Consider the following 27,401-nt stretch of genomic DNA (forward strand, 5'->3'; position numbering starts at 1 on the left):
GATCTATGCATGTTGATTACTTTTCAATATCAGTTACATGCATTACCACATATTAAAAGAAAATGATAATGTCATCATATGTTGCTATAGGACAGAATAGTCAGGTTATGGTATACAGCATACTGTGTTTACATGTGCAAATTCAAACAAGGTACTCTTGATGATAACTTGAGGTGTGTATCAAAACATACTAGGTGACTAGAAGGCACCAGGAACATATCTGTTTGACTGGAGAAGAGCCATGAACTCCTGTTTCCTTTGTATCTGGCCCATCAGCTTGATGCTCATGACGAGTAAAACCACCTGGGAAGGGAAGCACAAGAGTTACAAGTATGCTATGGTGTTCAGTAATGGTTACAACGGGGATCTGCATTTTTTTGCTGACCTAGAATCTGACCACCAGTACCCTTGTGAAATATGTCTACTTGACAGGAAGTATTTATTTGTGTGTATTAGTTTAGTGAAAGACAAATGAAATTGTCTAGTGAAGAATAGATCAATAATTCAACATACACAGTGACTGTAATTGTCAGCAATTGTTGCCCTTTTCACAGACATGTTAATTTCGTCTATATTTTTCAAAACTAGCCTGAATTTTAACATAATAAATTAAGCAATTTGCGTTGGAATTGGTATCCAAATAAATAGCTGTGTAAAGTCCTACCAAACATGTAAATGGATATAATATTTGTATATAATGTTTTTATATAATGTATAAAAACATACCCAAAACACTCCACTTCCAAACTGTATACCCATCGCCAATGAGAATGCAAGCTTAAGTTCAGAAACATAAATTGGTAGGCAAGGCTGTGAAAAAAAGTTTATTTTGAGTTAGAAAGGAGTTCATTGGACCAGTAAGCCTGTTGATTTTTCTAAACAATGTTCTAAACAAGATCTTTTACCTCTTGATAAACATACTGGTTTTTTGGAGCCCCAAGTGTGGCACTGCCCCGTAGTCGAATCTGGTGAAAAGTACAAAATCCCATTACATAATATGACAAAAATGTGGTTACCTCAATAGGTGTGAAAGATGAATGAAACATCTTTAAGAAAACATCTGGTCCTTAAGTCTCCATTCCAAATCACATACTTTTTTGTTTTACTTTTAGTATGACCTGCAGCTGCCCAATGTACGTACTAATGGAGTATGAATACAATTGGGACATACTACTTCTTCATAACATTGCGCCTTGAACTTTGACCCTCTGGCTCATACTCATGTGTGTCAGAATAGCCAGATAACAGTACTGGCTTGCATATTACAAAATGTGACTGGATGCAAAAGGGTCATCCTGATATTTTTGACATACTGAGCAATACAATTAGTGACTAATGTGTTAATTACCTGAAAGCAATGATTAACCAAAACTATGAAAATAAACCAGGTGATTTTTTAAAAAGTGTCTAACGACATTAATTCTTTTAGCTGAAGCTTTTATCCAAGCAACCTACAATTGCTATATGTGTCAGAGGTTGCATGCCTCTGGAGCAACAAGGGGTTAAGTGTCTTGCTCAGGGGCACAATGGTGGATGGGTCACAGTGGGGAATTGAACCTGGGTCGCTCACACCACAGGCATGTGTCTTATCCATTGCACCTGGGCTACAGGACCAGAAATCCTAATGAGTCAACTTTACTGCTTATATTCTGCTTATATAAAGGGAGGTACTCACACATTTTCCTGGATATTGACAGTTACAGGAGGCAGGGATGGAAGAGCCCCAGTCTTTGTAGCCTTCAATAAGACCACAGCACTCAAACTGGAGGTGACGAACACACACACACACACATGCAGGCCAAGTAAAAAGTAAATCCAAAACAAATAAACCAGAACAAAATGCATTACACAATATAATACACATCTAGCACATAAACATGTATGAACATTATGAAGATGGGAATGATTCCTCCATGACAGAATAAGTAGTTCTCTAAGACACACCTGCTTGCCCAGCTATGCCCTTGTGTGACTTCATTCATGTTTAATAGCCACCTGAGTGCTGTGTGTGATTTGTGTGTATGTGTTGGGGCATTACAGTTTACAGTAAAGTGCACCACATTTGCAAAAGGTTAGACTGGGGAGCTGTCTGCTTTGGACATCCTTCTTGGTTTTCTATCTTTTCAGTAATCTGGCAGCTTTCCATCTAACAGCAAGTTTGAGAGCTGGTCTCTTTCTGCCTTAGGTAACCCCTAAGCTAGTGGTAGTCTGTGGTGAACACAGAAGAGCCAAGTAACAAGTTTTCTGCTGGTTGTATTAGCAAGCTAAGCTATTCAAACTATGCTTGTTTTAAATAAGGAAGGGGACACTGGCAGGTATGGCAAGGCAGCAGGGACTGTCTTGGTTATGAAACCATTTAGGGTGTGGGTTGTGTTAGACCAGAGGTTTTCAAACTGTGAGGTGCGCCTACTCAGGGGTGTGTTCTCTGAGTCATAATTCATTCAAATGTGATCACACAAACAAGATACATATATGTTTAGATTCAGTGTGATTTATACTTTTTTAGACTGGGGATGTCATTGTAACCAACGTCCATCGTGAATACACATCAATCCTTTAAAGGTGCCAATTTGCGAAAATGTAAACAAATGGGGTGGGAAAAACTGGACTCAAGTTGTAGGCCACAGCTAAGGTAACTAGCTGACTGACTCCATGGCAACATTACACTTCCTATTTACTTGAACCAAAGCATTATGAGAACTGTAAAACATGGAACACGCCCAAACTGAAGTAAGGCAAAGAACAATACGAGTTCTTGTTAAATGTTAATGGACCAAAAAAACCATTAACATTTACTTTTTTCATAATACACTGTCAATATGTTTATTAGAGTAGACAGAGGCTTACAGGGTTGGAGAAACTGTCTCTTCACCAAGAGAACCAGGTTAATATAATAACCAGATGTTTATGGTTTAGGAATTATGGCTACATTGAGTGATCTATCTATCTATAATCTACAATCTAAATGCCAGATAAGTATGGGAAATATCTTTCTTCAGGGTATGTCGAAACAGTGCTGACATATTATCTGAGATATAAGCTATTTATAGATGGACAAATGGGCATACATACACCAAAAGAAAATACCCTAGAAAGTAATTTTACCCCTTTTACTGTGCCCCACTGCATATGTATATCATTAGGTATCAGCCCAATGAACATCAAGTTTAAAAAATAAAAAAAAGCTGCTTACTTCTTCTTGAATTCTATACAGCAGGGTCCTGTTCGTTTTGCTGGCTGCAGTAAGTGGCATCATGGACAGCAACTTGGACTCCTCTCGGACCACACGTTTCTGAGGAGGCAGAAATCACACTGAGCCTTATTTCTTTGCATATCAAGACACACTGTAGTTAAAGCTTCATTTAAATAGCTGTAGGTTATGTTGTACTACAGATGACATTTCATATTGTAAAAACAGGGCATTCATGTACTATACCTCATAAACATCTTGGTAACTTAGAGCTGTTCTAATAATTATTGTTTGACTGGCTGCCGCCATCCCAGCTGCATACTGCACAAACAAAACAACAACAGTAAGTGAAAGAGAAACATTTTTGAAAATACATTGTCCTACACAAGAAAATCTTATGAGAATTGTCTTTTTTCTTCTTGCATCAGATTCCTACATAGATACAAGAATGCATACACAGTAGTAACATAAAACACACAGAGCAGATTTTTACCAGAATCAAACACCATCTCTTTCCTTTACAGGCTCCAAATACACCGAGCACTGAGAGCAGCAGGCAGCCAATCTCCATGACATACATTATCACTACAGAAACACTGGAAACCAGCTGAGGAGAAAAATAACATCGGCGTTAAAGGGATGCAGTGACTGGCAAATGCCCTGAGCAACAATAATTGTTTTATGTAACAAAATAATCTAGGATCAAAGATTAAGTTAAAGAAGTATGATTCATCTGAGATATTCACTTACATCTAATAATAATATGATATTGTTGTCACAGATGTATTTCCAAGATAGCATGGCAACAAAAGAGGTCAGAGGTCAGGGTCAGCCACAGAACTGTACCCTTAGCGCCTGAATATAATTCACTGTCCTGCCGAAGGACACTTCAACTGGCAGATGCTTGCGAACACGAGGGCTTGATCTCAGGTCTTCCAGAGAAAAGACAATAAAGTATGTTCAGGAAATATTGACTGAGACCCATGCATTAATAATTCCCCAGCAACTATTTTGCTCCTTTAAAAGCCTGACAAGACAGCAGCCATTTCTGCTGCCAATAAATAATATGATTAGCTTAGGAAATTATTGTCGTCTGGTCCGAAGAACATCTAAAGTCAAACTTACTTTGCCATTTTGTACGAGTTCTCTATGCCAAGCTACTGTCATCGTCAACATGAAGAAGCACAACGCCTATGGAGAAAGGAACATAAAAATGTGTTAACATTTGCAAACCACTGTAAGTTAAGAAGACATGAAAAGTGAAATTAAATTGATATTTTAGGTTTACAATGTCAGTGTATGAAATTAGTATCCAATCCTGTAAATATATTATATAAATGTTGTATATTTGTGCTGCCTTTTGGTAAACTCACAGATATCACCTCTTATAGGGAAGCTATAGTTCATTTATGGGCTAATGTAAGGCAGTAGCATGCTATCCACGGTTAGCCTTCAAATGAAATAATACCTGATATTATAGGTCAGTAATTCCACAATGAGACTTATACTGCATAGGATTCACACATTGTCAACATTAGCATTTTAAGAACAACACAGATGGTCTTTGGGGGGAGAGGAGGGATGGAAAAGGATCCTTTATGAATGTAAAATATAACCACCACTATGGCGTCTTTTTGATATAGCTACCAGTAGATTGTCTTTATCATCACTTTTTTTGTGTAGGGAACCTTCAAAGATTTTTGGAATAAAATGCACTGCTGACATTGCCACATTGTACATCATTGTGATGGATGCTGCAGCATGTTTGTATGTGAGACAGACATGTAGCACAAGGCTCGTCCGGGTTAATTACAGACTTGACTGATGATTTGGGTCAAACTAACAGCAGTAAACCATACATTTAATCACATAATAGCCTACAAAAGGTAATCGAATGGGCCGAAATTGCATTCAAAAGTAGGGAAATGCACTTACCATATGCACAGCATTTGCAAAAATAAACGGCCTTTTCAGGCTCGTTTTATCCGCCACCACGAACACTGCGCTCCTCTGCATGCTGCTGCTTCTCTTTCGAGCTTAAAACCTTTTACATAAAGAAAATATTATGGCTATGATTTGTACAGTAAGGGCATCTATCTATCCGCACAGGACGTCACCGTGATGTACTGGATGAGGATGCTCTGTGCCGCTTTCACGCGCAGTCGGAAATATTAGAATCGGGAGGATTAGCGCACAGGAATGATGTTAAGCCATGATTAAAGGAATTCTTTCAAGAGAAATCGATGCAATGCTTGTGTGCATTATGAACTCTCAGAAAGATCTTGACTCAAAAGAGACAGTTTAAGTTCACTTTTTTAAATTTTTCACATTTGATTTTGATAACTGATGGATTAAACTTTTTTACTAATTTTGTTACCCAAACACAAAGGCCTAGCCTAAATATTCTTTCACAGTAGTCAAATAAGTCAAATTTAAACACGTTGACTCGAAAAATAGGCGACTCAACTGTTGAATGTAAACTCCCTTCACACACATTTACATAAAACAAATACAGAGGACATGAGAGACTGAATGACACTTGAATTATAAAGGACATAATCTGGGTCTGATCCTCTGAGGCATTTTGCATACACTGTGTGCCATGTTTTGACCCAAATTGCTTCTTTTTGTAAAGAGGATTGATGTAACCAGGCCTTTAGAGGGATCTGTACTAGATATTTTACATTGTTACATGTTTTTTTCTTTTAAGTGCTATAGATTTTGTTGCAGTTGGATGAAAAGCTCATGTTTCCTAAATGCCAACACTATCTATCTATCTATCTATCTATCTATGACCTCAGTGTCCTCATAGCCCTTAATATGATCTATTGTTTGTGTAGTGTTCCCCATTTTATGCAGCTGTTAGTCAACTGGGAAGCTGCTGCTTATTCACTTGAACATCCACAATGGCCTTTTACACTGTCTCTGTTATGCTGTTTTCATATGCAAACCAAATATTTTGCTTATAACATAAATCATGATCCACTAACTGTAAGTTATTATTATTATAAGTCCACAGCATAGCTTGTGCAAAGCAATGTGATTCTTCTCCTAAGTGTTGTCCAAATCTTCAATTTAAATTCTTGCTAAGATCTCAAAGCTTCAAAACATCCCAAATGTGTACACTCAGTAGTGCAACTGATACACACACATTTATAATAATTTTATAAAGGTATAATGTAGCCTTTATAAGGTGGTGGAACATGCAGATACAGAATGTGATATGGTCATACAGCATGGAAAACAACGATTCAATTAAAAGTATTTAAAAAATGACAAAATATATTCTTATTTATTATGACAAAATGTTCCCAAAATGGTTCTCTACATGAAAAAATATTTAATTATTTAATTCAAAATTTTAATAATTCATGGTCAGATGCTTGAGTAAATGTACTACATTCCACCACTGCCAAGCTCTTCTAGATATCTGTATCTGCTTGTTTATCGCTCTCTTGACTAAAACGTTCAAATCTAAATTCCTAGGTTATAGCTATAGCAGTATAGTTCTTCTGATATTCTGCCTGTCAAATTCAGCATCTTTGTAAATTCTGGGATGTTGATCTGAATTTGAAACAATGTTCTGTGTGTTTCAGCAGATACTGCGTGGGAGCTCCTGGCAAAACGACTCTATTTCCCAGCATCCCACAGCAGTAATGGGGCTGGGCTACTTCTCTAGAACAGGTAGGGCGGGTTTCTATTGTTTCCACAGGTGCTATGAAGTGAGAAAGTGAGTGAGAGAGGCAGGAGACTATAAGTCAGTAAGAACAGGAATGACTGATGACAAAAAGACAGAGATATAGAGAGGGAGACAAGCCAGCGGAGGAAGAAATACTGGCACGTGTGTGAAAGAACAGCAGGTGGATTGGACAGGAACCTGGATTACAGAGAAGCATCTTTTTCATTTCTGTTTTACTTAAAGGAAGTTGTCTTTTAAAAACAGCTAACCAGAACCTGTGCAGCGGGACAAAAATCTATGGGACTTGTATTCATGCTTTGTGTTGCTGTGGGCCATGAAGTGGGTCAACACCTGAGAAGGAGCTGAAAGGAGCAGCAGAGACTGAGGGAGTTTTGTCCTGAAAAAGTGCAAGAGGGGGGCGGGGGAGGCTGAACTGGCTGGAGACACAAGACAGAGAGAATATTGGGGGAGATTGGGGTAAAACTGCCAGGCACTTTCCAATCTTTGAACAACCCTTCAAATCATCTTGACAAACACAGTTTTCACAACCCTAAACTGGTTTTACAGGCTACATGTGGACCAATTTAACCAAATTTACCTTGCTGCTGGAAATCTAACCTGGTGACCGACTGTGGCTTTCACTGGAAGGAAGAACTGTGGAGTTAAAAAAAAAAATTGTTTGTGTTTTTTCTTTTTTTGGATGGAACATCTCAACCTAATAGCATTTTGAGATCTGTTTTGTTTCCTATGACTCAGCCTTCATTCAAGCATAAAAATAACCCACCATCTCTTGGAGTCCAAACATTCCAAGGTGATCTGTAGTAGTAAGGGAGATCGCTTCTTCCACTCTCACAAGTTAAACATCCACAGATAAAAGGCACACACTCCACTGTGTCTCCACCATGCAGACCCCAGGGCCTGAACATGATGACTCTTTCGATTTTCTGTTTAAGATCATCCTGATTGGAGACTCTAACGTAGGGAAGACCTGTGTGGTTCACAATTTCAAGTCAGGGATTTTCTCAGAGAAACAGCAGAACACCATCGGAGTGGATTTCAGTGTACGGACCGTGGATATAGAGGGGAAGAAAGTTAAGGTTAGTGCTGTATGTGGTGTGTTTTAGTGTGTGTGTGTGTGCCGTGGACATAAAAACAGGGATGATGGGGAACAAACATGCATGTGGAGTGTTTAGGACATATGTGTGTTGAGGCGGTGTTAAAAATATCAAGTACAGAACATGTGCAACCCAACATAGTGGTGTAGTAGATTTATAATATAATTTTCAAATATGGTACATGTTGTAGTCACTGAAGCCATTAACAGGGTAGCTTTAAAAAGAGTTGACTTAGTAACTTTAATTAATTGTATCATTAGGTGTTGTTTATAGATTCATACGTTGGCCCTGTGAAAAAGGTATTAAATTGCATTGCAAGTGGTATTAAACAGGTCTTAAAAAGTCCAACATTTACTATGATGAACTCTGATTATACTCAAGTGATGACTGCTAAATGTCCTTATCCTTCTCATAGTTGTTGTAGAGTCAGCTGGCTCTGACAATGACAGGCTGCATAGCATGGTTACAGGCCTGTTCTTTAAAAATATTTAATGAAAAGTATGGCATAAACTGGAAAATGCTACTCCTGTCAGAGCCATGAAAGGGCCACTCAGATGTGATGTACTTTGGGGGGTGGGCGGTAAATTACACTACAGTGAGAGTTGTCCTGTAGTTATAGTGTCAGTGAAAAACAAGTCAGACCAGCTGCTCACATGAAGGACCAGTCCTTCAGGTTTCTCTCCTCGATCTTTTGTGCATACAAAAATAAACCTGGAATGACTTCTCTGGGCAGTCATTGAGCTAGAAAAGGAACTAGAAGATGTAGGTGGGTAGTTCCTGGTTCCGCATGTATCAAAAGTCACTATGTAATATTTGTACTTCTGGTCTGATAAAAAAAAAAAATCTCTGGGTTCACTAATGAACTGATAATTCATGTGCAAACTGATAATCTGTGTTGATCAATGGGTAGACACAGGCACAGCAGTACCTGCCACTCAATACTGTCAGGTATAGGGTATCTATCTCACTAGGCAGGCACAGCAGTATCTATCTCACTAGATTTGTCTGTAGATTTGTCATAGCCAAGAGGGAGGTACCATCTGTTACTCAACATACACATATACACACCATCACCAACTGTACTGTTTTGTGGACAAGCCAGTTAGATGACTGCAGGATAAAAAAATATTTGCATCCTGTCTAATCACAACAAACGTGTCATATACTGAACTTTAATTCAGCAGGAATGATTAAATCTACCTACATCATAAATGATGGTATAATAAAAGTATTACATGTTTAAGGGAACTATTATGTAATGAAGACCCAGATTTAAGTTCTGATGATGAGGTTTCCACGCTTCTAGTATGACTGACAGTTTTCACAGACAAAATTTCAGCATATGACCATCTAGAGGCTTTTCATTTTCCCATTTAATCCGTCTGCTTTTTTGAATCAGTAAATCACAAGATTTAACCATGAGGTTAGAAAGTACATTTACATTTATTCATTTTGCTGACGCATTTATCCAAAGCAACTTACAATAGCCAACTTACTATTCAAGCCTGAGGCTGTGAGTAATTGAGATATTGAGTACATTTCACTTTTGTATTTCTTGATATCTTTGGTGATCAGCAGTTATTGCTGTGCTGTGTGCACAGGGGTGATTCCTTCCTTGAGTTTTCTAAAGTTGAATGAAGTTCTTGTGAGTTCTTTTTGGCTTTAATGGCTGTTATAGTTATTAAGTACTACTAACAAACCACAGATAAAACTCTGACATGTATTATACTTGATTTTGTAACAGCAGTGCATCAACTTTGATAAACTAGAAATCAGTTAAATCATCGCTATCCAGGTAGCAGAAGTAGACATGGTTCAAACCATCAACATAAACAAACAGGTTGAGCTGGTGAGCCTGGGTTGGTTTCTATGCCAGCAGTTACCACGTTACAACATGGTCTGGTAGATGCTCAGGGAGTATTCTGCAGAGGGAGTCTGGCTACCTGTGGGGACACATTTAAGACTAAAGACTAGTTGATGAGGGGGCTTGGAAAAAGTGGATGTCTGGGCCTGTGGTTCAGATTAGGTTAGTGTTAGGCTTAGGCATATTTATGGAACAAACTGCTGATCAAACTCAAGTTAAACACTCTGGTGTCACTTACCCAATTTAGAAATCTTCTGGAGCATCAATATGTCGTATGTAATTGTTTCTCTTGAATTTGTACTTCTTGGTTTTGTGTGTTTTAATTAATTGCATATGTATTCACTTGTTTGTGTTTACACAAGTTTACACAGGGCACAGCCTGTTTTTTTAAAATAAAGTAAAAGAAGTAGTTGTTAGGAAATAAATGTAAACCCAATAAGTAAACATTTGTGTGTGTGTGTGTGTGTGTGTGCGCGTGTGCTTGTGTGTGTGTGTGTGTGTGTGTGTGTGGGTGTGTGTGGGTGTGGGTCTGGGTGTGTGTGTGTGCGTGCAACAGATGCAGGTGTGGGACACGGCAGGTCAGGAGAGGTTTCGTACCATCACCCAAAGCTACTACCGCAGCGCCCACGGAGCAATCATTGCCTATGACATCACAAGACACCCGACTTTTGACTCAGTGACTCACTGGATCAAGGAGGTGCAGCTATATGGAGCATCCAATGTAGTGCTGGTTCTCATAGGTGAGTGTGACCGTTAACATGTTAGTGCTCAAGTAACGTGTGCGTGCACATTTTAAGAGAGTTGTGCAAGAGGGTGGGGAAAAAAACATAATAATACCATACCATTTTTAGGCTGAAGTTTGTGGTACTGCTGGTATTGCTATGAACTGGTTAACATGATAAACTTTCAGATTTATTTATGTGTCTATTTATATTGTGCATGGGGTGATTTAGTTTTAATAAATGCTGAGTGATTATCTCCACCAGCTGAGAAAAGGGATGTACAGCACAAGGTTCCTGTGTCAGTTATCAGGGATTACTTGATGATCCCTTCCCAGAACACATTGAATTCTCTGAAGGTTGTTGAAGGTGATAATTTGAACATTAGTGCCTTGGTGAGGCTATTAAAATGCTTTCATTAACATAGGTGGCATCTTTTTACAGCAAAGCCTTAGAGCCTAATGTTAGCGAAATCTATATCTTGAGTATATACAGGACATATTCAGAGCACTGCAAGCAGGATTTAAACCTGCATGAGGAAACCTCATTGTCCACTGCCTCTATTGGTATAGTAATAACACTCAGGTATTGTACTGTTTAATTTGTGTGGAAAGAGCATCATACCTAACTCACCTAAATACAAAAAATAAAAATATACAATTTAACAACTAAATGTGTGTTTGCTCATACAAACTCTACTACTCTATACACCATGTTGAACTTGACTTTAGACCTCTAAATTGTTAGCAGCAACCATCCACTCAGCATACGTCAAATGTATTACACATCACAAAATGTACTTCACATTTCATCTTTAGAACTTTGAGGACTGGGGGAGTCCTCAAAATCAAATTAAAAACTTCTTTCTGAATTTTCAAATGTTAAATGGAATATGTTAAATGTCATGAGCATGTGATCAGAAAAACAGTGTCATCATGTTTTGCTGTGGTTGTGTTTTGGAATTCAATTGAAATTAATTCTCCTTTAAAATTTTGACAATAATTTAAAACAAATAGCTATTAGTTTTACACTTTAAAACTTAGGTGTATTGATAATAATATGAACAGAACTCCCGTTGCATATTTCAAGCAATGTTAAAAAATTGTGTTTACATATCTCTGCTCTCTGATTGTCTCCATCTAGGTAACAAAAGTGACCTGGAGCAGGAACGTCAGGTTCTGTTTGAGGAAGCCTGTAACCTGGCAAAGGAGGGCGGCATACTAGCTGCGCTAGAAACATCTGCAAAGGTAATGATTGTACATATGAAACACAGAGGAGACATTTTGAAGGTGGTTAAAATAGTGCTTTAAAGTTCTCTGTCTCCTGCTCTGTGTGTAGGAGAGTCAGAACGTGGAAGAAGCTTTCATGATGATGGCCAGGGAGCTGCTGTCTCGCAACGGCCATAATATCCAGCAGGAGGACTTTGTGAGCAACAACACACCTCGAGTTCTCATCCGTGCCAACTCTCGGCCGGTCAATGGCCTCCCAGCTGCCTACACAACACCAGAGAAGAAGTCATGTTGCTGATTCAAATGTGGACAGGACAGGGAGGATAAAACGTGACTAATGTTGGAAATTAAGAGTCGACAGTGGATGAGGAAGACGGTGAAGGGAACTCTTCATCATGAATGTTGGAGAAGAGGAACAGGATAAGATACAAAGATGCATGGATGTGGGGAATGTAGCAGGCAAGACCTAATGAACCAAAAATCTTTGCATTGAGGAAGTTTAGGCAGTTATTGTAAAGTACTGAAAAATCATTTCAGTGTACTTTTCTGTGGCTTACCTGACCCGAGAGTTGTTCAGCTGCTGCTACAAGGACAAGAAAGTCATACCAGGAATGTTTAGTAATGGGGGAGTAAGAGACAGCAGGGACAGTGGTGATCAGTTTTGGGTAAAGTTACAGTAAGCCAATCTCATGTATGTCGACTACACTTAGAATGTTTTTTCTCCTCTGATTGATGTTATATTATCTGTACAAAATGTTGTCGGACTGTTACTATCCTAATGTTTTATAAGAAAAAGCAGAATTTTCAGAACTTATTGTGATCACCTCTGTGTTCTCGGGGAAAATGTCCCGGATGACCTGCTACAAGCCAGAAGACTGTGAATTATACAATTTTGTTTGACTTTTGATACTTCTTTCCTAATGATGTCTCACATTGTCATCAATGTCTATAATAGGCTGTGGATGTGTTCTGAACTGATTCTCTCAAATTCTGATCAGTTTACATGATGAAGCAGGACATAATTTGACTCTCCGTGAGAAACTAAATCTCTTTACAGGCTTTGTTTAAGGCTGTCGTGTACATTGCAGGAAAACCAGTGTAAAGTTAGAAAATTGTTGGGCCTTCAGTGGACCACTTCATTGTGAACATTAGAGGGCACTGTGCTGTTGCACATAATCTTTAACTGCAGGTTGGTTGCTCATTACCTTCAACAATAAATACCAAGGTGATTCAAAACATCCGTGACCGCACAGACTCCGCAAGGAACAATTAGCTAAGTTTACATGCAACCCAGTAAACAGGAAAAAAGAAAAATCACCTTTAAGGCTAAACTTCCTGCCAACAGAACAGTCAAACTGAAGTAACTGAGCTGACAAAGCTTCCATCCAGGATATAATCTTTCTTTGTGTCTAAAGCCAAGTTGGCAGGTCTTATTTAAACACTAAACTGGAAGTCATGTACTTTAGCTGGACTTGCACTGATTGTTACAATGATACAGTTAATCTGCCTTTATGTTTATTCATTAAGTTATGAGTGGAACAATTGTGGGGAACAATCCAGGTGTAGTCTTGTCAAAATGAAGCTTCTGCTCCATCTGACAAGCAATAAATGATCAATCTATGACTATACAATAATTGTATTCATCTTTTGTTACTTATTTAGTAAAGTTCTGCAAAATTATAATGTCGACTATGTTTTAGCCCTTCACTGACAGCTAAAAAGGAATCTATAGGAATGAGAATCTGCAAAATAAGAGTTCAAGTTTCAAAAAGAGGGAAGTCGGCTGTTATGTTGTGGTCTCCTGCACACTGGGTGGCACTAGTGGACAATAAGTGAAGACTGTGTTTCCCGCCTTTGGCTTCCAAAGAACAAAACAAAATCAGGATTGACAGAAGTCTATTTTTTGGGTGCATGCAAATACCTCTCATCTGCTGAAATGTAACCTGTGGGCAGTTTCAATAGTAGGTTTCTTTATTAGGATGCCAAATTTAAAACAAACAAAAAAAAAAAATACCCATGGCAGTGACAGACTCAAAGTTTCCATCATCATCACTGTTAAGGTCTTATTTCAGGCCTTGTTTTTATAATTTGGCACATTTAGCGACAATTATCAGTGATGATGCACTTGGCAGATTCCAGTAAAGTGTATCTGGAAACGTATTTGACTATTTGAGAACTCATTAAAATACTGAGTCAGTGTATGATATAATACACCTGCTTCCCTTCATATTTGGTGGCTAACTGGTGGCACTGTAGGTAAACAAGTTCTGTATGTCCATCTCACATAGTGTCCTCCATCACTAAAATTTTCAGAAAAATAAACCCAATTTTATTTCCAGAAAACAGGTAGACAATGTCATACATTAATACAAAAAAAGACCAAAAACTCATTATCAAAATGACTGTAACAGAAAAAAGAGAGCACCTGCAGTTTATTGTGTGGGAAAAATTCAAAGGGAAAAAAAGCTCCAATTGCATCTTTGTTTAAAGGTTTAAAGGTTTAAAGGTAAACTTAGCAATATCACATTGCAACTATAATCTTTTAAGAACATGTTAATTTTCCAAAATCAGTTTCTCTGTTCTCCACACAAGATGGAGACTGCTGATAACTAAAAAGACGTCCTAAGCACACATAATGGATTTTATCCCAAAATTGTACTTTTAGTCGTCACATTTTTATTTAAACATCAAATCACTAAGTCTACCTTTATTAATCCATTCTTTAGCCTGTCCACAGGCCTCCATTAAAAAAGACGGTTTCTTCATGGCAAGGCAACGCTCCTCACTCTATACTAAACCACACCAGTCCACTGATACACCTCCATTCTAAGTCAGCCTGATGATCTCAAACCTTTTGGGATTTTTCTCTTTCAGTGGCCGAGGCAGACGCTCACCCTGCCCCTCACCTGTCTCCTCCACCACCTCCTGTGCCTCATTGTCTGTTCCCCCTTGTCCTCCCTGTCCTGTATCCGTCCCTTCTGTTTGTTTATCCTTGGGACATTCCCCATTGTAGGTCTTGACGTAATCCTCAACGCGCCACCCCCGGAACTCCTTTGGCTCGGAGCAGATCAGGCCAGTGTAGAAGACGCCGGGGTGGTGCTTGAGCCAGTAGATCAGGTAGTGGATGTTGTAGTCACAGATCCAGGGGTTGTTCTCCAGCGTGAGCTTGCGTAGGAAATAGAGGTCCTCCAGTACACCATATTGGAAGTAATGGAGGCTGTTGTTGGAGAGGTCGAGCTCGCGAAGGTACAGCAGGCCCGCAAATGCAGCTGGGGGGGGAGAAGAACATAATAAGCTGGCATCTCATACTAAAAAGTTGATGCTGTATGCTAATGCCTGTTGGGTTATTTAAATAAACGTGTGACAGTATAACAAGCCTTGAACGCAACAAGGACATACTATAAAAATTTTGTTATGTTTATTATCTCCTTTTAGCTCTTTTTTTGTTCTCCACCAACCCCTGTTGGACTCCTGTTTCTTCACTTGCGCTAACTTGTCTGCTGTTTTGTGCTTGACAGGTAGTGTACAGTGGGTTTATTAGAACTTTTTTGCAGAAAACAGCTGCCTACTCTGTCACTAAACTAAGCTGATGAGAGCTGCGACAGTCAACCAAAACAGTAAAGTTGCAAGTCGCAATACCAAAACAATGAGCTGAGTAACTGCTGAGTTGTATGATTTTCTGTGGTTTGATGCTACAGACATTTTCACATTACACAAAGTTATTTGATCCATTGTGGATTTGGGATGAATGTGGATGGGATGCCCAAAATTTCAGCAATTAAAAAGAAAAGTCTTTGCAACAAAGTGTTTAAGAATTCTAAAAGGTTAGAACATTTCTAGAACATATTATCTTTTAAATAAAGGGAGAACATGATAATCACCAATCTTACAGTGTCAAGGTTTTCAGAGGATTTAATTGTCATAATTTTGTTTGGTTATTTCGAGCTGTGTCTTATACATCTCTACTTACATGAGAGTGAATCAACAGTGACTTTGATCACCAAAATATAACTAACTTAATTTGAAAATGTGATTGCTGACGTCCTTCAAAGGTTCCAGACATTGTTAGCAGTGTGCGTAATGGAACAGAGGAGAGTGTTTTACACTGTCAACTAGCTTGGGCCTATCTTTGATTTTTACAGAGCAGAAGAGAGAAGGGCAGGAAAATGTAACTAGGAGGAAAAAGAAGAGAAGGAGGAGAGTGTGTGAAATAAAGTCATGAAAGAAAAAGAAAAATGGACGCAGAGGACTAAAATCCTTCTGAAATCCTTTTTCAATAATTGTAACAGATAAGTTACTGTTACTGCAATCTCATCATTCAACCCTAAAGATGACACAGATAGAGGGAAATATAGGAGAGGAAGGAGGACTGGATGGATGTTTCACCTCCCCCTCCCCTGTCTTATCTCTTGACTCATGAGACTGACTCTCCCAAAGTGGCTACTGTTCTTTTTCTTTTTTGAGCCACTATGCCCACAGGAAGCTCAGTATGGTCTACTTTCATTTTCCCAGGCACTGAAATCCACTAAAGCAACATTCTCTGAGAACTATAATCAGTTTGTAGGTACCATCAGACTATATAAGGTCAAATACTGGTGTTTTGTCAGTGGCCCTCTGCTTCAAAATATGACTTGTCATTTTGGACGCACAAGGCTCCGCGGTCAAATTAAAGCTTGTGTGGTTAACGATGTGAAAATGTCGCACTTTGGTTAGGTGTAGGCACAAAAACTCATTGGTTGTAGGTTTAAGCGGGGCATACTTGGTACAGTTTTAGAAATGTTGTTGATAAATTCCAACTCCTACTGTAAAGTGTCTGTGATGTAAAGCTAAAGCTCACGATTTATGTACTCACATTGTACAGTCTGATCATCAAGTCACATTGTACGCATAAATAGAAAATAGATTTGTTTGAAAGGTGTGAGGCAGGTAGAGGTTTGTTTGCTAGCAAGTATTGCTAACAAGGCAGAAATGTGTTGCCTTAATCATCGGTGCCATCTTATTTGCCAAAACTTAAAAAAATAAAAAGCAAAAGGCACATTTGGACTTTTTACTGGATAAATTTGATAGCAGGCATTGTATCGCCATGGCACTGTCTGTTTGCCACTTCGCGCAGGCGCAGTGAGAATAAAAGTACTCAGCGTGGGGAATCAACTTGTAGCTCCATACAATACAACATCCAGTAAATCCTGTCATCAATTTTTTCAGCTTTAATTTACATGTATTAACATTCTTCGAGCTAACAAACGAAAAAACAGAATGGGTTGAAAACACAACCCTCGTCTAACTTCAGCTGAAGTGATAAATTAGGGATTTACCCCCTGCCCCGCTGTGGGCTGATCTTGGCAACAAGTCTCCATAACAAATCAACACAACTTCTCTAGTCACCATAACTACAGATATCACTGTTGCATAAATCCCACTGTACATACTTGTCTGTTGTTTCTTTGTTGCTTCACAAACAGCAATTTAAAGGAGATACAGGCAAAAAGGACCTTCTACAAGAACTTCAGAGTATTCTGAAATATTTTTGCAGAGTTTGGAGTTCCATATGGGTGGGGCACCCACATTGTTACAATTCCTAAATTGTCAAGTTATAGTCATTGGAAAGTGCGCTAAATATAACCTTCAAATATACTGTACTTTCCTGTGACTGTTTTTGCTTTATCTATTGGGTGTTCAAACCGCAACAATCAGGCACAAAAACAATGTGCATCTATTAGTAAAAATCAAAACCATTTTATTCATGTTTTCCTCATCAAAATCATTCTAAACATGTTTTGTTTTCCTCAAAATGTGAACTTGATTAGAAGGAGCAATCATGATTGAGACCATATGTAACTTACTATCACAGACTTCCACAGAATTTATTCCTTAGTGTCCAAATAGTCTTGGACACACTGGGGTGAGCTACAGCAGATTGTTTACATGTGTTGCAGGGTAATGAAGAAAATGTTTTGTTTTTTTAAAGGATTTTCCTCCTGGGCAGGAAGACATGAGCCCAGACGTCATTAGCTTGGAGTAATGAGTCTGCACTTTTTAAATGGTGCTCCTCAAATGTTGAGGCATAATTAGTATTCAGAACAGGTAATCTGCTTCTGTGAAACTGATCTGTTGTTCCTTTATCTTTATTTACTATTAAAAGTTGTATATTTTGTTATTAGTGGTGTCAAAAGTCTCACATTTTAACTGCACGTCTGTATCTTGCCTGGGGTGTTGAATGATACTAAACCAATCTCAGTGGGTTCATCAGCTTAATCTTGAACATTACTGTCACTGATGAATCACCATAGGATCACTAATTAGGCATAAGACACAGTTAAGACATGAGGTGGTTAAAAAGGATCTTTCTAGTGATTCATACCAGTATCTGTCTTAAACAGTACTTGGTGTATTTGTGTAATAGCATTTGTTCTTTTAAGTGCCCCTGCGAGACTTTCTGTATCGCTCCAGTATATCATATGGGCCCTGGTTCACACATGTCAGTGGCACATGTGTTTCCTCTGATTACATGTGTATATGCAATATGTTCTGGTGTGTTCATGCTCAAAAGGTTGAATTGCTAATGTTTGGCTGTAAATGTAGCTTTATACATTTGAGTTTCTTGCATACTATATAGATGCATGTGCACACTTTTGTAACATTTATTTTCAAATTGAGGTGTCTTGACTTGATGTAAAAAGTAATTTTCGGTATGTGGACATTCACATCTGTTATCATTTACGTATATGCCACGGCCACTTATGGCAGGCTGTCATCTGTTTTAAAAGTTTATTTGTACTTGCAAAGAAAAGCTATTTGCAACTCCTCATCAACAGGAGCATATTTCAAAGTTTTGTTAGCGGTTCAACCAAACAGTGATGAGATGAAACATTCTATATTATTTTCATCATCTCACAACTCCTTCAAATATATCCTGCGGCCCTTTGTAGGGGTCTCAACCCCCAGGTGAACCATTAGTTTAACCTAAGGTTTGGTCGTTTCATCAGTAAGAGTTAACTGGTAATGCAGCAGAAGCAAAATTATTGTTAAAATGATACTTTTCTAACTTTTGACAGGATCTACGTTTGAAGTATCCTGTTATATGATTTTAATGAAAACCTGCCAGCTAATAACCAAGTATTTATTTGGCCATGATGCGTACTGCAAGGTTTGCACAACCCATATGTGCAAGGTTTTAGAGGGTGGGACTGTTGTACCTGTGTCTATATGGCGCAGGCTGTTGCTGCTGAGGTTGAGCAGCTTGAGGTCTTTGGACAGCAGGAACTGTTTGGGCCTGAGATGTTTGATGCTGTTACTGGACAGATCCATCTTCACAATGTCAGATGGCAGGTCAGAGGGGATGTTATTCAAATCTGCAAAGGAAGAAAAGACAAAGAAACAAAGGTTCTTCAACTCTGAAAGGCACTGGAATGACAGAGTGGGTGGAAAAATAAATCCAAAGTGTAAAATGTCAAACTTCATACTTGCCATGAAGAAAATGTCTTTTTGTAAAGATTAAAAATTAAAATGATTGAGGCAGATGTGCACAACAAATGATATCAGAACACAAAGTGCAAACTCCCAGAATCATCAGAAGATCTGCAATTCCAATCTGTCTGCATCCTTATACATTTTCAAGATGTTGTGTGGGTTGTGTGCAATATTTAACCTTTTCAAGATGGAGTCAAGTGTGACAGCATGTATAACAATATATCACCTCCGCGCCAGGAAGCAGTGTTTCCACTCTCTTCCAGTGTTTCCAGTCTTACATATACTTGCATGTATGTTCGAAGAGTCTAATGTATGAAACAGTGATTCCCACATATTCCCATTTCAATAACAGATCCTCTCTGGAGTTTTAAATCAAAGTCCCACACTGAAGCACATTTCACAAATGTTATATCATCTCTGCAATGTTGGGACAGTTAAAATAAAGATTTGTCAATGTCAGCACATTTTGTCCCTAGAAACAACAGAGTTGAACTTGAATCTAGACACATGGAGCTTCTCCACAGACCATAAATAGATCCAGATTCATATTAAAATTGTTATTGCACAATTTCTACTTTTGTGAGTTTGGCTGTTGTATCAAAGCCTTTTGAAATCCACAAATGTATTTCTGAATGGATTTTAAAGTTTTGTGGTTCCCACAGTCACTAGACATGCTTCACCTGTCAGTGTCTGTAAAATTATGAAAATCCAACCTAAATTGGAGAACACATCTGCTCTGCCAATCACAGTGCAGTTATGTTTAAAACTCAGTAGGTGGGCCCTGCAACCTGTATCATCAAAATGAACATGGGTGATTGTTTTTGAAGCATTTTGCAAAACAGTTGCAGATGAGAGGAAACATGAGTGTATTTAGGTAGAATACTGAAAGAGATATGATCAAACTATGTTTATTTTGATATAAAATGATGATGATGATGATGATGATGATTTTGTAGATTTAAAAAAAAGATTGTGTACGATATGTGTGTGGTTAAGTTTTCATGTGTACATACAATGTGTACTAGTTTCCTGCATGTATTTATTTACATGGGCTGTATAATGTGCTCAGACGACTGCTTATGGACACTTTTACAGTGCAGATGTTGCAGTCTTTATGCACACGGTTTATTGCCGCAGATGTAGCCAGTTATCATGGCGGCACAGTGCCATAAATCATCACTGACTCCACAATTGCACACACAAACACACACACACACACACAGGACACACAAATAAAGCATGCACAGATGTAGACATTGCACTCAGGAAATGTAATTATTCTTGTTGAATGATATGATGCAGTGATGGCTGTTGAGTGTGCAGCAGGCAGATGCATTTACAAATGCAGAAACACACTGTGGAGACTCTTAGTCTTCCGCAGTGAGAACTGGAAGTCCAAAGGGAATCCCAGTCTGCCTTAGGTTTACATGTGTCTGCAACTTTGTCAGATTTTCAGATTGTAATAGGCTGGAAAAATAAAATGCTGGCACTCTCACATCAGACTCGGTCCAGGTTCACTTGTGAGAAATCAGACTTCAGCCTTTTGAACCAGAAACAAATCCTCTCTGTCCAAGAGAGATGCATCTGTGGTCTTGTGTGTTTTACAGTGAATAAGGATAATCTCCTTAACTGTGTATTCAGCAGTGACAGTAGGCTAAGACTGGATAAGTAGTCTCTGTGTCTGGTAAGGCCAGTTTTTCTCTGGGTAAGAAAGAAAAAAATAAAAAGTGGAGCCAACAATGGAAATAGAGTTATTATCTTGTTGATAATCTTGATTCTATCTGTTACATATCTTTTGCTCTTTTAGCATTGCTTCCTGAAGCCAAATGTGTTTTCAGGAAGTCAGACATTTATCAGGAGCCTTTGGGGTACCTTGTGATTTTTAATGGAGCAAAAGTGTTAGGCTCTGTCCTACTTTAACATCTGTGCCTCCTGCTGAATGAAGAAACATAAGGAGAGAAGGAAAAAGGGAGAGAACATGTCAGGAAACTCATTCATTTATAACTGAGTTTGAACTGGGTTTTTGCTGAACCTGCTGGAGTCATTATTTCAGTGCACATGTGAACATCTGTCCCTCTTTGACTTTTCTTCTTTTTTTTCATTTGCTTTATGCTTTGGTACTACCTGAAATATGTACAATATATATACATTTAGTTTGGCCATTGGGTGTTACATTTCTGAGTGATTACGTCTATAGCCTGCTTTATGTCAAAGTGCAAAGTTTGAATTACTTTCTGCAGCAATTTTTTCAGTCATTTGCCAAAACAACACATGTAGGTTGTGCATTAGTATAATACATGGATTATGTATTGCAGTAACAGAACATTAATCTGGACATTATTATTAATCCTACTCTAGAGGGTATAGGCAAGCCCTGCTGATGAATTATATGTGCACGCAATGTTAAGGAATTGTTTTCCGATTGTTTTTTTTCTCTTTTCTTAACCATATATACTCTAAAATGTCTATATAGAAATATATGACAACACCTGCAGGATGTGCATTTGTGTATCAGTACTGATTCTGTTTGGAGCAGGTGGTGCAATGTGTTTAATACTGTTAAGACAGTAGAAAGGGAAGCATTTAATTTTTTACAGTGCTGATATGATCACTCTGGGGTCAGCTGTGTGTAGTACAGTGAATTTTTGTGGTTTGGACCCAAGCCCCAGGCTTGACAGAGCAATAATTGCTCAATAACTTGCCCAACCTGGTAGCATCAGGTAGCAGTGAATTTGTTCAGATTTAAAATGTTACCTTCTGACCTTTAAATGTATTTCATGTGACGTTATTTGCATGGGGCACCTCAGTTGCTTACCTGCACTCATAAACTGACACAAGACTAGAGGTATAATAGTAGCATAGGAAATATACATAAACAATTCTGTAATTTGTCTAAAATGAGGGTTTGTGCAGGACATCCCTGAGGGAAAGATGTGAGAATGTTCTGTTTACTATTTTTAGCTACACTACTAATTACTATTAGCCCAGGATGAAGCAAAAACCTAAAGTTGATGCATTCTCCCCTCTGCCCTGAATTTTTACATGGGCTTTATGTAATAAACGTAATTCTCTGTCATCATTCAGACAAAATTTATAAAGACAGAGGTGAAGCCTTTTCTAACCATGATAACAACTCTGGTTATAGGATTTCACTATAATTACAACGACCAGATTAGTGCTCATAGTCGTGTCCTCCTTTACTATGGTGGTCTTGAGGGTTTAAGTCATGCTACATATTTAAAAGAGAAAAGAGTTTATTGCCTTCCTGCTTTAACTCACAGTGACAACAGATCAGAACAGGTTTCCAAATTAAACTGACTTCTTTTCCAACCTCGTGTGCATTAAAGCTTCTCTGTTTTTCTTGAGCCAAAACATTAACAGTAGAAGCATATGTCAGAACCTTCATCTCCAGAAGCTTCTTTGTGACTCCACACCCCAAGATATTTTTTAATTTCCAAATTTGTATCTTTGTTAACATCATGTAAAAGCGATGAATTCTTATGTCAACAAATTGTAATAAATACACCCAGAGTCTGTCTCTCCGAGGACCGAGTACATGTAATTGCTTCTTTTTGACCGTATCAACATGACACTTTATTTGGAATAACAAAATAAATTAAATAATCAAAATATAATCAACCTATTGTCATCCAATGTACATCCATCAAAATCTTGACCATAAAACAGTGGAGGTAACTGCCAACGTGCCTACAATAATACAGAGTTTCAGTAGAATTTTCTAGTAACCCATGGTCTGTTTTCACAGTGTTTCAGTGAATTTTTCACTTCAGCCTGAAGAAAATTATTTGGAAAACTCTGAACCCCAGAAGTATAACATCAGTTAAGTTTAATAACAGCTCCTAGTGTCGACAGGATCTTCAAACTTCTGCAGAAAAACGTTTTGGCGCTTGGCGGAGACTGCAGCTTAATCCTGCTGTTAGTCGAGAATGATGTTGGATACTGTCCTCTTTCTCATCCATGCTCTTTACCTCTGCCTCTGACTCAAATTACATCATGAAAAATTCATTTTTTCTGCTGAGTAAATGCCCGCTGTCTGTGAGCCAGGCAGTCCAGGGAGAGCCGGACATAATATCATGCAGGCATGTGTGTGACTGGGAAGTGGCCAACACTCCATATAGTGTGCATGAGTCACTTTTCTGCTTCCCACTCAAATGACTTGAAGTTTATATGGAGGGATTTATGTTACTTCTGAAACCAATGATTTCTTAACCTTACAAGCATGGTCTTGAAGGCAGAGTCTAAAACTGGGCCAATACCACCCTGTAGATGGGTTTCTTAACATTATGAGATGCATACAAAAAAAACAAAAATAAACTAGAATGACTGAAAGCTCATGGAGACATCAATATGAATAGCTGGTTTTGAACTACTGTAACACATCTGGCATACATCTACAATATCCAAAATAGGGATGCTTTATTCAGTAATGTCACATGCTTTTTATGCTAACACTATTTCTTTTATGCTAACATTACTTTTTTATGCTAACATTACTTGTGTGAGCAGACCATCTGTGTTTTTAACCCATGCTACCTGTTGATGGTTTGGGACACACAGAGGTCATTCCTTTCTACTTGAACAGCTAACTTTGTGAAGTGTAGGTTTGTCAGCTGTCATTTCTCTCTGGAATTGCATGGGGCATGTTAGCTAGCCAGAGATCATAATTTCTAACTCTAAATGGCTAACTCTGGTACAATCGGTAGGCTACAATACAAGGTAACATTTATGTTTGTTGTTGTACACAGTCCCTTACCAATAAATTAATAAATTATTTGAAAATGTGGCGTGGAGTAAAATACGACATACAGATTGACCTTAAACAGTAATTGTACTGGTTTCTAGCTAGTTGCTGCATTTGTAAAGACTGAAAATATTAAGGTATCATGTGGCAATGCTTTTTCTACGTACTGCTGGCCAGGCAAGCTCAATTGTAAATGAAAGACCTGTCGATATCAGACTGCTGCTTTCTTTTTAAAAGACTGTCGAAATACTAGTTAGTATTATTCATACTTGCATTTCAAAATATTAGAGACTTTGGAGTAAAACACAGTTTCACTGAAACTAAAGTATTAATCCAGGATACATATTATAGAGAAAGTTCAGCAATGTGTCCACTGCAACTTCGAACTATTGTGAGGTAATTTGAAGGCACATTTTGAACCCCAGAGTAGCTCTCAAATCCACATCCCATCTTTGAGAAACACCTCCCACATTAACTCTAACCACTCACAGCATTGATCTCCACTGAGAATGATGTGGAGCCTGAAATCTGCTGTGGTTCACCTCAGAGAAAGAGACCAAAGTGAGGGAAAAATGGAGACAGGGGAAAAACAGGGAAAAATAGATAGACAAGAGGAAAATGTAGGGACAGAGTATGTTTCCACTCTGCTCTGGGTTTTCTAATTCTCGCTACCCGCTTTCTTTCCAAAGGAAGACCATCTCCCATATTTGTTCCATGTCCACACACTCACGTTCACCCTCTTCACAGTTTGATTTCATTTCAGTTTCACTCAAATTTAACTTCTTTGGCCATTATCATTCTGATCATAATTGTCAAATTGCTCCTGTGGGTTATAGCCTGACTGCAGCAAATACATTTTTCAAGCTGTATTTTAATAATGAAGCTGTATTTAAAGAGGTGGTATTATGCTTTTTGGCTTTCCCTCTCCTTTATTGAGTTATATACCTTTTTTGTGCATGTAAAAGGTTTGCAAAGTGAAAAAGCCCAAAGTCCAGCCCAAAGGGAATTCCCATCTCCCACAGAAAACTCTGCTTTGAACTGCCTGAAAACAGCTCGTTTGTAGTCCAGCCGCTTCCCTGTCATCCCGTGATGAAAGATAAATGCGCCTCATATAACACTCGCCACGCGGCTACTCTGACACGCCCTCAAAAACACCGGTGGAAAAACACTGAGCTGCAGTACACACCTCTCCTCTCCCTTCTAAACACTAGCTACCCTTCCAGGCAGTCAATGGTCATAAAGTTGTTACTGTGATGTAGAGACAGAGCTCAGTTAAAACTTTATGGATGAAAGATACTTTTGTTGAGGATTAATAACTCACCACTCTGAAACTCTCGCTCCAGTCTATGTTGCCAAGCTGGTCGGCAACATTTAGCCTACAGCTGAATCAAAACTGTTTACCGGCTTCTCGCTGACTCGCCCTTCTCTGCTTCTAATTGGCTAGTAGTCCTTAACTAGGAACCGCGCATGTGCAACTCCCAACAAAGATCATTTAGAGACAAAATTTATCACTCCATAGCTGAAACAAAGCCTTCAACACAGGGTGAAAAGAGAAGCTGCAGAAATGTGCAGTATGAAAAAAAAATATGGTGTTTTTTGATAAGTAAACCATGTAAACCTGTTCTGGTACAACCCCTAAATAGGATTTTGAACCTGAAAATGAGCATAATACCACCTCTTTAATCAAATTGCCACAAACTTATACCCAAAATTAAAGGTACTCTGTAGAGTCCCTGTTTGTACATGCACAAGGTCACAGGTGCACATGCACAAGCACATGGGCAACGCAATACACATTCCTGCCGATTTTATCACTGTTTTAGTTATCGGCAGCTGGTAGCAATGCAACAACAAAGGCACAGAAGACAAATGCAAGGTAGTAAAAAAATTGGTTTTAAAAATATTGGATTGGATCTGAGAAATATTTACGTATAAAAGTTATTTGAAAGAATGCTATTAAGTATGTGTGTGGATTAGAGGGATCCTGTGGGTCACAGGATTCCCGTGGGATTCCCATGGAATGGGAGTCAATTTCATTTATCACGGGACTGGCACGGTACTGGAAAAAAAGTCAATAGAACAGGCAGGACAAGAATTATAGATCATTTTTTATATATCAATATAAAATCTAATAGGAATAAACCCTATTTTCAGATTTTTTTTTAAATCAAGAGCTGGGTTGGACGGAGGTCATTCTTCCGTGGTTTTTTCTTTTACTCTGTCATGGGATTCGGTCTTAAGTATTTTTGTGGGAGTGGGATGGGACAGGAGCGAAAATCCATTTCCAAGTCACACTCTTCGTGTGGATATCTTTTTTTATTCGTTAATCCAAAGTTTTGAAGGCTAAATCATACCACCGCATCCCAAACTCTGGCAGCATCTGTGTTTAGAAACATGACATAAGGGGGAGAGGAAAACATGTGTAATTAAAGCTGCAAGCAGAGTTGGGCGGGCCCTCGCACTTGAAGCGCGTTGGGGTGTGACACAGCCGAGTTGCAGATTCTGGAGCTCTGCCGGTGCGGCTGTGAATTTGCTACGCGCTTTGGACACTGCATGAAGGTATTATACGTCACTTCCTGTGTCCCCTTTGTGGCGCTGCATAGCACTTGATGGTATGAATATAAATTAATATTGGCATGTAGATGTGTTCGGGGTGCCACAGTTATCAAGCACGTAAAGTTTTGTTCAGATGTGAGCATGTACATTGAAGTTACAACAACTTCCTGTTTCATTGCGACTCATCGATTTTGGACGCCATGCCACGGACACACCTATTGACTAAAACTCACAGATAGCACAACTTTTCATCGTCAATGGGTTTAGACTGCACAGCACAAATCTGAGGTCAGTCGGACTAAATCCCTAGGAGGAGTTTGTTAAAGTATGGAGTGTGTAAATCATCCAAGAGGCTTTTTGGTACGTGTAGACATGATACATGTGCCACAGAAATTTCATACATGTAGGTGAAACGTGCAACAGGGGCTGCTTCGTTAAATGTCATTTCATGTTGCCAGCAGGTGGCGCTATGACTATGGGTGAATGTTCAGGGTGGGTCTCTTATCAAACGTGTAAAATATGGTACAGATCTGAGCATGTACAGTAAAGTTACAAACACTTCCTGTGTCCAGGAATGGCATGGCATCGTCAATGTGTTTAGGGTTTTCTGGGACAGTTTTGAAGTTGATATGGCCAACCTGCTAGGCGTAGTCCATCATAGCGTAAAACGTGTAATTTCCTGTTACCAGCAGGTGGTGCTGGACTTTGAGTGAATATTGGCATATGGATGTGTACAGTGCGGGGCAGTTACATGTCAAATACATACATACATGTCATATTTGCAACAAATGTGAGCATGTATACTTAAGTTCTAACA

At 38.7% G+C, this 27,401-nt stretch overlaps 3 protein-coding genes across 3 annotated transcripts in view; 1 reads left to right on the forward strand and 2 right to left on the reverse strand.

Moving 5' to 3' along the window:
• Positions 1–198: 198 nt before the first annotated feature.
• Positions 199–5,206, reverse strand: LOC123984582 (tetraspanin-8-like). Its single transcript, XM_046071532.1, has 9 exons — positions 5,126–5,206; positions 4,316–4,381; positions 3,684–3,797; positions 3,437–3,511; positions 3,194–3,292; positions 1,676–1,762; positions 906–965; positions 727–810; positions 199–303 (listed from the first exon to the last, which is right to left on the reverse strand). The coding sequence occupies exons 1-9, from the start codon at positions 5,204–5,206 to the stop codon at positions 199–201; spliced, it is 771 nt and encodes a 256-aa protein (XP_045927488.1).
• Positions 5,207–7,771: 2,565 nt separating this feature from the next.
• Positions 7,772–13,290, forward strand: LOC123984932 (ras-related protein Rab-19-like). The gene is made up of 4 exons (XM_046072201.1): positions 7,772–7,966; positions 10,405–10,588; positions 11,711–11,814; positions 11,906–13,290. Exons 1-4 carry the CDS (start codon positions 7,772–7,774, stop codon positions 12,092–12,094), a joined length of 672 nt encoding a protein of 223 aa, XP_045928157.1. The 3' UTR covers positions 12,095–13,290.
• Positions 13,291–14,195: 905 nt separating this feature from the next.
• The window catches only part of lrrc17 (leucine rich repeat containing 17), a 31,699-nt gene continuing 18,493 nt past the window's right edge, over positions 14,196–27,401 (reverse strand). The window contains exons 4-5 of the mRNA XM_046072092.1: positions 18,993–19,148; positions 14,196–15,065 (exon numbers count right to left, since the gene is read on the reverse strand). Coding sequence (XP_045928048.1) covers positions 14,623–15,065; positions 18,993–19,148 — 599 coding nt within the window. The 3' untranslated portion in view covers positions 14,196–14,622. The remainder of the gene's footprint in view (positions 15,066–18,992; positions 19,149–27,401) is intronic.

Source organism: Micropterus dolomieu, linkage group LG16 (genome assembly GCF_021292245.1).
Source record: "Micropterus dolomieu isolate WLL.071019.BEF.003 ecotype Adirondacks linkage group LG16, ASM2129224v1, whole genome shotgun sequence".
In the NCBI taxonomy this organism is placed as follows: Eukaryota; Metazoa; Chordata; class Actinopteri; order Centrarchiformes; family Centrarchidae; genus Micropterus; species Micropterus dolomieu.

Excerpts from the sequence above, each read along its gene's own strand:
- LOC123984582 (XM_046071532.1), bottom strand. The coding sequence starts at position 5,206 with ATGCAGAGGAGCGCAGTGTTCGTGGTGGCGGATAAAACGAGCCTGAAA. Across the intron at positions 811-905 it reads ACCAGTATGTTTATCAAGAG|CCTTGCCTACCAATTTATGT; the intron begins GTAAAAGATCTT and ends TTTTTTTCACAG. Across the intron at positions 304-726 it reads TTGGAAGTGGAGTGTTTTGG|GTGGTTTTACTCGTCATGAG; the intron begins GTATGTTTTTAT and ends TTCCCTTCCCAG.
- LOC123984932 (XM_046072201.1), top strand. The coding sequence starts at position 7,772 with ATGCAGACCCCAGGGCCTGAACATGATGACTCTTTCGATTTTCTGTTT. Across the intron at positions 7,967-10,404 it reads TAGAGGGGAAGAAAGTTAAG|ATGCAGGTGTGGGACACGGC; the intron begins GTTAGTGCTGTA and ends TGCGTGCAACAG. Across the intron at positions 11,815-11,905 it reads CGCTAGAAACATCTGCAAAG|GAGAGTCAGAACGTGGAAGA; the intron begins GTAATGATTGTA and ends CTCTGTGTGTAG.